We start from the raw sequence: 9,083 nt of genomic DNA, 5'->3' as shown, positions 1-9,083 counted from the left end.
CTTGCTCGTTGTATTATCTCTGAAGAGAGAGAGAGAGAGAGAGAGAGAGAGAGAGAGAGAGAGAGAGAGAGGTTTTTTCACTGTTAACGAATTTCCTACAAGGTACTTGTTAACAGTTCGTGATCGTGTTCCTGGTGAGGTCTAATCCTAGTGCCGTTTTTTTTACTGGTTTAATCTTACTTCCTGGTGCTTGGATAAATTTTTTTTTCTTTATACCGTGGGATTATTTATTGATCTAACCCGATATACGCGCATAGCCCGGCTGACGACGCGCTCTGTGATCGTGCGGATTTCTCGAGTGGAGTCGAGGGCTGTGCACTACCCCCTTGACGACAAGAGGTTATGTCCACCGGGTCTCAGATGATGTTCTGACAAGAGTGGTTAAGGGAGAGTAAGTCTCATCAGTCATCCTATTGCTTTAGGGATTATATGTTCTCTGTCTTTTCTTTCCCTTTTTACGTCCCTTGGCATTGTCTGTTCTCGTCTTTTTTTTTTTTAATGTCTTTCGTCGTTCTCTTCTTCTCTTTGCTTTAAGTTTTCTCGTATCCGCCGTTGTCCTTCCTACACGTCCCCTTCGATCCTATCCCTTCTCGTCGCCGCCCCAGAACATTTTTTTTATCGGAACACCCGGTACTTCCTGGCTCGCGAGGATACGCGCCTGCGTTCGACCGATATTCGCGATACGAAGTCTACGTTAGTCCTTGTCCGTACTGAGTCGGTAACGGGGCGGACTGTACTTACCGACGGAGAAGCCACAAGTGCCTCTAGGAGCGGCCGGAACTTTTTTCTGCTTTTTTTCTTTCTTTTTCTTCTTTCACATCGCCTTGCATTATCATTTGACATTTTTATTCTTTCTTTCACAGTAAGTTGTCTCTCCAAAGGGAGTAGAATGGGATATTCGTTTACCTGCTACTTGTACGTTACTTTGTCAATATCCTTGTCTCACGTATGATACCGAGCTGCTTTTTTACTCCATCTTGGCTCGTTTTTTACGATTTCCATGGTTTACACAAAACTCCCTTTACGAGCGTGCAGTTAAAATATGTTTTTTTCTTTTTTTTTTTTCACTTACGACCTTGGCGATTTCGACAGACCGCCCGGGATTCTCCAATTAAACTTTCCTTCTTATTTTCTCTTGACAGTTTTATTTTGTTTTACTTTTTTTTTCTTCCTTCGAGCACTTTTTTCTTGGACTCTCGCACGCTTTTATTAATTCGCATGATTCTCCAATTAAATTTTCCTTCCTATTTTCTCTTGACAGTTTGATTTTATGTTACTTTTTTTTTCCTTCGAGCTCTTTATTCTAGAACTCTTGCACGCTTTTATTAATTCGCGTGATCGTCAGTGCCAAAATGTCGGGTAGTGTTGCTCTTTATCGGCGAGTAAACACTCCTCTTGGATATTTCACCCGCCTGACTCTCATTCGCTCCCACTCCCTCTCTCTTACACGTCCATGACGTGTAGCTCTCTCTCTATCTCTCTCTCTCTCGCAGCAGAAACATCCTCAGTGCTTGCTCCGATTAGACTTTGTTTTTCGTACGCTCTCGTGGAAACGTGCCATTATAACCACTTATTTGTCCTATAGTAAATGCACGTATCTTCTCAAGGCAGTAGGTAAAATTATGTATGGCAATCTGTAATCTCGGGTACTCGAAGCAGCATCTTGATCTTCTTTTTCTGGAATGATATATATTTATAAAAAGTTGGTGAGTTTTATGAAAATGGCGGTCGGTAATGAATTTTTAAAATGTAAGATTCTCACGGGAGCCACGTGTCACTCGTGGAGTCTTGTAAATGAAAAAAAAAAGAAAATAAAAATAGAGATTTAAGTCAGGCTCTATGAATGCGGAATGGCCCACGGTCGATGCATGAATGAATGAGTGAGCGAGAAATTAATCGGAGTGTACTATGATCATGTCGTCGTAAAGTGTACTAAGGAGGATTTTTCTTTTCAGGGGTGGCACGGATCACGGAAGAGGGTGTCAAAGCCGACGTGTGGGACTGGGATCAGAGGAGGCTAAGAGCTGGTTCTGCCTGCGGTAGCTTTTACGGAGAGCGCGAGAAAGGTAGCAGCAGTGGAAGTGTCGGTGGAAGTTCGTCGCCGAGGAAACAGGAACACGAGGTCGGGTAACCTCCAGGAGGTGGATAGTCGAAGGTGGCCAAGGCCGCGACACATCGGACGAAACGGCGGCGTGACACCGGGCCCCCCTAAATAACCAACCCTTCCTTCTTCCCCAACCCTACCCCTCCAGGAACCTGCACCCGGCACCCTTTCTCTCTCTCTGTTTCCTCGAGACCGCGGAACGGGGCCCCAACTGTACCAGCACCATTATCGTCAAAATTCTAAGGGCGTTCGTACGGCCCTGAACTCCCTACCCACAAGACACAAGTCGCACACAAAATGAACGAGCTGGACAGTCTGCGCCAGGAGGCGGAAACGCTCAAAAATGCCATCAGGGTGAGTGAAAGAACTTTTTCTTTTTTTCTTTCCTTTTCTTTTTCATTACAAAATGTCCATCTGTTCGAACGCTTCTGCAATTTAATAACGAATAATCCTTTCCGAAAAATCCTAGAGCTCCATCTTGGCAACCATCCTGAACGTGAGTGGGAGTCACAGTTATAGCATACTGGGGCGCAACAGTCTGCTGCTATTGTCTTTTAAGATAACAAAAAAAGCATCAACCGAGACATCTTAGAGCCAGAGTGCACTTGGCACTGAATACTTGCGAGCCCAAAAATTCCACGCTGTCGACGGAGCCTCCAAAATTACATATCCTAGTCATCGTCCAACGTCTTGATTACATCAATTATAATTTCAATACCTTGTTTGGTAGCTACAAGATATCGTTACACACATCGTTCAACATTATCGTCGGCGTACTTCTTACTATTTGTTCCACGTGGTACACTTATCAGGCGAATAGCTGATTAGTATTTCTTTTGCTCATAATATGCAAATCGTCTATCCACTGGGATACCATTCTCTCTCTCTCTCTCTCTCTCTCTCTCTCTCACTCTCTCTCTCTCTACATGAGTAGAAGTGTACAGAATGAAGTAGAGTGTACAGACTGGGAGGGAGTAGAGAACACAGAAAGTTCGAGGATATCAAAGCACCCTTCTGTATTTCTACCCGGTGTCTGTAGTGTGACGGTGCTGCTGCTATTGCTAACGTTTCATGGGATAGTGTCGGTTTGAGTTTCTCATGGTGGTAGTCGTGCCGGCGGAGGTACGGAGAGGGGGGATGATGGTGGTGGTGGTAGGGCGCGGCATAACCGTCTCTTCCCCGATCAATACGCTACCACCCTTCTCTCGCTCGTTCACTGTTTCAAAATGTCAAGTCAGAACTCTCTCTTTTTTTTCCTCACTCTATCTCTCTCTTTATCTCTCCCACTGTCTAAGTGTCCCTTGTACACATTTTCTCTCTTCAGCTCCCGTTCACCGTTTCCACGCTTCACCCTCCTGTCATCCCATGCACCTCTATGTGCAACCCCTTAGTTACTGACTGTACTTAGGGAACGATAAGTCTTGCGTAAACTCTATGAACTGACCATACAAACGTTCACCCCCGCGGCGCACCGGAACTCGCAGAGCAGGGTGGAGATACCGAAGGGAACATAGACAGTTCAAGAGAGAGATAGAGGAGAGAAAAGAGAATGATAAATATCGTAGCGCCTTCAGAGGTCGTCAGGGGATGCAAATGAAAACGCATTTGATCCAGGGCCTTATAAATTTTCTATCGATACTCCTACCTCATCTGGTTGTAGGAACAGTCAATGCCATCTCTTGTATTTCGTTTTCTATTTTTTCTTCGTCAATTAGTTTACGTATCACCGGATCTTACAAAGGTGTCCTATTACTTTGGTCTTTGACCTTTCGACGCTCATGAGCATTCTGGACTTTTTTTTTTCTTCCATTGGACGAAATTTTACGTAAGAATTCATTCAAAGCTCATCGGCGAACACATTGATCTTGGCACTTGGCTCACTTCCTCTCGCACTGTATCTTCTTGCGCCTCTTCTCGTATACCTCAGTCCCATGGACTATGGGTGTCCTGATTCTATGCAAACGTGGCCAGATTTCTGTACACGGATGATTTTTCCAGCAGCAAAGAAACGTAATGAAGCTGTGCAGTAAAGCAACTTTTAATTGTCATTTCAGGATGCGAGGAAGGCGGCATGCGACACGAGTCTCAACCAGGCGACAGCGGGCATGGAGCCAATTGGCCGGATACAGATGCGCACAAGGCGCACGCTACGTGGACACTTAGCCAAGATATACGCGATGCATTGGGGCAGTGACTCCAGGTATAATGCGCTATCTAACGAGCTTAAAAATAATTCGTACCCAAGGTGCCATCTAACGTGACGGAGCACTGAGTTTGTTTTTAAAATCCATGAGGTTGGAAGTGGTACGAGATACAATTGAAGATCAATGCTCTTGGGTGTTACAAACGGAATCATCTCTGTTAGTAGGAACCTAGTGTCAGCGTCTCAGGACGGCAAACTGATCGTATGGGACAGCTATACCACCAACAAGGTCCACGCTATACCATTACGTTCGTCCTGGGTGATGACGTGCGCGTACGCGCCTTCAGGAAGTTACGTAGCGTGCGGAGGTCTTGATAATATCTGCTCCATCTATAGTCTCAAAACGAGGGAAGGTAACGTGCGAGTTAGCAGAGAGCTTCCTGGGCACACCGGATATCTCTCGTGCTGTCGGTTCCTTGACGACAACCAGATCGTCACCAGCTCCGGCGACATGTCCTGGTAAGTGATTCGTGCGTTAATTCATATTCTGTTGTAGTGAAAAGTCGTGGCTGTTGGTGCTGCTCTTGTGTTGATCCTTATGTGGTCTTTGTCCTCGACTGCGTATGACGTGCGTGTAATGATTTTTGTTATTGCACATCCAGTGCCCTCTGGGATATTGAGACTGGACAACAGTGCACCTCCTTCATCGGTCACACTGGCGACGTGATGTCGCTCTCGCTTGCACCGGATATGCGTACGTTTGTTTCCGGCGCCTGCGACGCCAGCGCGAAACTCTGGGACATACGCGAGGGCTCTTGCAAGCAGACGTTCCCAGGGCACGAGAGTGACATCAATGCCGTAACGGTGAGTTCATTTTGGGATCCAGGCCATGACTCTGATGGTCATCGTCCTTGGTATCACTCTTTGATACCTTATTAAACATAGTTTTCATAAATGTACTTTCTGCTCTTGTATAGTTCTTCCCGAACGGGTATGCTTTTGCGACGGGCTCCGACGATGCGACCTGCAGACTCTTCGACATCAGAGCAGATCAGGAACTAGCCATGTATAGTCACGATAACATTATCTGCGGGATAACGAGCGTCGCCTTCAGTAAGAGCGGTAGATTGCTCCTTGCTGGATACGACGATTTCAATTGCAACGTTTGGGACTCGATGAAGACGGAACGAGCTGGTGAGTCTAATTTATATTATACTCGTTCATGGTATTTTTTTCATTCTACGATACACTTAATGTGATAAGGTCGTACGAGAGAGGAGAGATACTTTGTTGGATGGTCCTTCTCTCAGTTACAACTGTAATTTCTTATCTCTCCCCTTTCGTGGGAAAATCTAGCTTCTTATCAATTTATGGTAGTAGAAGAAAAAAAAAAGAAAAGGGATTGTATTGCCAGGAGTGAATAATTATGTTGAGTGATATTCTGCAACGGATACCCGTAAAATCCATCCTTTCAGGAATCCTAGCTGGACACGACAACCGCGTTTCCTGTCTTGGCGTAACAGAGGACGGAATGGCGGTGGCGACGGGTTCCTGGGACTCGTTCCTTCGCATCTGGAACTAACTTGGGGCTAACCCCAAGACGTTCCCCAAAAGAACCAACTGCGGCCACACAGCACCACACCTCGTAAGCTTCAAATACCACCACCTGACCACTGATTACGTCAGCGCGCCAGCAGTGACCACGTTGGCGATTAATCCGCCAGGTACACCGGAGTTGACGTTGACCAGGATTTTCGAATATCCGAAGAGCAACAGCAACAACAAGAGTACCACCTGCGGCACAGGTAGCGATGGCAACAGCAGCAATAGCAGGAGCATCAGCAACCCCAACAGCAGAAGCAGCAACAACACTACCAGCATCATCAGCAAGATTAGGAAAAACGACAGCAGCATGATCGCAAGCAGTACTGGCGTCAAATGTAAGAACGTTTTGGGTTGTGGTGGTAAGGCTGACTACGGTCACCGGAAACGTATCGATGTTGATATAACCTGGCGATGTGGTAAGGTCAGCGACAAGATCAGCTGCGAGTATCAACGCTTCTAAGAAAGGCGAGTCACGGGATTTTATAGGAATGCGGCGGATACCATGAACTAGGGAAGCGATATATGATTATAACTAGGAACAGAAAAGGTACGAGAGTTGGCAGTATGATTTGGGTTCGCGTGACAAGAGTACGAGGGAAGGATAAAGTCCCTAGCTGTGTGGTGAAAATGTGCGAGCGAGTCGATGAGTGACTGGGACATGGCAGTATGATTTGGGTTCGCGTGACAAGAGTACGAGGGAAGGATAAAGTCCCTAGCTGTGTGGTGAAAATGTGCGAGCGAGTCGATGAGTGACTGGGACATGGATGTACGTGAGAGAGAGAGAGAGAGAGAGAGAGAGAGAGAGAGAGAGAGAAAGAGAGTATGGGAGCAGAGGAGAAAGAGAGTGCGTGCTTATACGAAAGGAAACGCATAGAAGGCAAACAAAAATGCCCACGAGCAGTCGAATGAAGTGCGCGTAATTGTAGCATCTCAAAACGAGAGAAGAAAAGACATAAAGAAGGGAAAGATCAGAAATACAACACAAAGAAAAATCATGCAGGCCCAAGAGAATCATCCCCTCTTCTTCTTCTTCTTCTTCTTCTTCTTCTTCTTCTTCGTCGTCGTCTTTGTCGTCGTCGTCGCTATCGTCCAAAAAAGTTACAAAGAAACAAGAACAAAAATATATATATACATTTTCTTCACCATTCGATGCGAAGCCACTAAAATGGCCGCGCAGGAGTTCACGCATTATACGTGTGCAGGCATAGGTCGCCGGTAAATAGATTTTTCTACTCGCGTGAGGGGGCGCCATACTAAAACGCACATGCGCACGCGCCAACGTATATCGTCATGGCGAATGCGTCGACTAGTGAACAAGGAAAGAGAGAGAGAGATAAAGATAAGGAAAATTGAATGCGTTATTATTGCGAATGGAAAATTGATTGTGTGCGTACGTGTTTGTCCCTTTGTGTCGATGAAAGGAGAAAGACAAGGCACAGAAATGAATAAAGTCACAGGTAACGCGAGGAAATGGTACGTGCGTAACAAGATAGAGTGTAGCTAGCGACCATCCGTACTGTACGGGGTTCATTCTTATAATATACATACTTATTATGAGGAATAGGTATCGCTTTCGAGTATGGATGAGAAAACAAATATTTAAAATGAATATCTAAAGTAATGAAAGGGCTCTGGCTCCGCTCGCGATCGGTTTTACATTAACATATTTACATTGTTACATCTTACGCACATGCATACGTACATGAAACACATTATATACATCCAGGCAAACGTTACACGGTTATTCGTCATCCAAAAATAACATTGGCGCCTCGTGTCGGATAACAAAGTGGGAGAAAGCAGCAACGACACTGAAAAAGAAAGCACTGCATTCGACGTTACACGCACACACTTTCATTAATTAATACAAGATAAAAGAAGAAACGTTACGTGTATACAAATCGACAAATATAAATCTAATTATAAATACATCAAGTACATACGTATCGAGTATACATAAACGATGCATACGGGGACGATAATAATTCCTTATTATTTACCATGGAGCATTTCGCACGTTACGCGCCGAATCCACCGCTGACGATCGTGCGATAACGCGTAATTAATAATAATAATAATGATAATGATAATGATAAACAATTGTATTTAAATGGGAGGGACATAGAAGAAATAAAAAAAGAACAAGCGGATAACAAAAAAAGAGAGAGAGGAGAATCTCAATGTGTCTCCTGTCGTGTTTAGGAAACATTTTTTTTTTTAAAAAAGATATCGAACCAAAATCAAGATTTCCTCTCTGATTTCTTTTCTACAGATCTCCCATCGTCATCGTGCGCGCATCGGCGAGAACTCGAGGAATGAGAGAGAGCACGATAATAAAAAAGTAAGAAAACTTAAAGAAAGGAGGAGACGGAAAATCAACAAACGGAGTAAATCACACAGGAGAGGGAGCGTCGCGCTAAAATGAAATTTTCGTTGTTTGAAGCATTATCTTTTAATTTTTTTTTTCTTTTTTTCTTCTTTCTTTCGAATTCGCGGATAATCTTCTCAACGCCATGAATTTCTCTCGAGACAAACGACGAGCGTCAATGGGCGCAAATAAGGAAAAGATAACGCGCGACCTTCTTTATGAAACATGTGCGTGTATATACGTATATATACACATGGTATACACGTACATAAAAAAAAAAACACCGATAACGCCGTAACATTATTTTATTTTTCTAATCGTATTGTTATTTATTTTTGTATAGTCAATTGCCATAGGCCGCATTTCGCCCTAATTTTTTTTGTAACTCCCTCCACCCTCGCTTCACCTCACTTGTCCCCTCGCACGCCTGTCGTGCGTTAAGATTCGCGGGATGACAAGAAAAACGGTGGAGGCTAAGATTAGAGGAGGTCAAAGAAGCTTTATGTGTGCTTTGTGCGTGGCTGCGTATGTATGTATGTACGAATGTCTATACCTGTATGATCCATGTGTAATAGTGTATTTTTAGGGTGCATTAAGGGTTGACTGGCCCAATGCCAATAAAAAGAAAACAAAAGAAAAAAAAAGAGGGAGAGCATGACGCGATATCAAGAAACAATATAAAAACGATCAAGGTCCATAAGCGTACGAACGACAAGAACAATAGCAGTGACAAAGAAAGAAAAAAAAGAATCGCCTTAATGACCTAACTGATAATGAATCATGGACAATTGGGATAATCGTCAATGCCAGCCTCCCTTTCTCTTCTTTTCTTTTCCTTCTTTTCCTCTTGCCCCCCCCCCCCC

At 44.4% G+C, this 9,083-nt stretch overlaps 1 protein-coding gene across 10 annotated transcripts in view; it reads left to right on the top strand.

Annotated features, from left to right (window-relative positions):
* Positions 1–6,509, top strand: part of LOC107271391 (guanine nucleotide-binding protein G(I)/G(S)/G(T) subunit beta-1) — a 13,131-nt gene extending 6,622 nt beyond the window's left edge. For 4 of the 10 annotated variants that reach the window (XM_025088586.1, XM_025088591.1, XM_025088590.1 and 1 more), the window contains exons 2-8: positions 1,956–2,458; positions 2,574–2,600; positions 4,159–4,304; positions 4,470–4,766; positions 4,910–5,111; positions 5,225–5,441; positions 5,723–6,509. In XM_025088586.1, the coding sequence (XP_024944354.1) occupies positions 2,402–2,458; positions 2,574–2,600; positions 4,159–4,304; positions 4,470–4,766; positions 4,910–5,111; positions 5,225–5,441; positions 5,723–5,829 (1,053 nt within the window). In that variant the 5' untranslated portion in view covers positions 1,956–2,401 and the 3' untranslated portion in view covers positions 5,830–6,509. Of the gene's footprint in view, positions 1–65; positions 392–1,685; positions 1,707–1,955; positions 2,459–2,573; positions 2,601–4,158; positions 4,305–4,469; positions 4,767–4,909; positions 5,112–5,224; positions 5,442–5,722 lie in introns of those variants that run through there. The other 6 variants (XR_003060832.1, XM_025088587.1, XM_025088589.1 and 3 more) reach the window with 6 other exon arrangements.
* The last annotated feature ends 2,574 nt before the right edge of the window (positions 6,510–9,083 follow it).

Source organism: Cephus cinctus, unplaced genomic scaffold (assembly GCF_000341935.2).
Source record: "Cephus cinctus unplaced genomic scaffold, Ccin1 Ccin1_scaffold0935, whole genome shotgun sequence".
Classification (NCBI taxonomy): Eukaryota; Metazoa; Arthropoda; class Insecta; order Hymenoptera; family Cephidae; genus Cephus; species Cephus cinctus.
The sequence above is the reverse complement of the archived record's forward strand: the minus strand, read 5'-3'. Positions and strand labels throughout refer to the sequence as shown.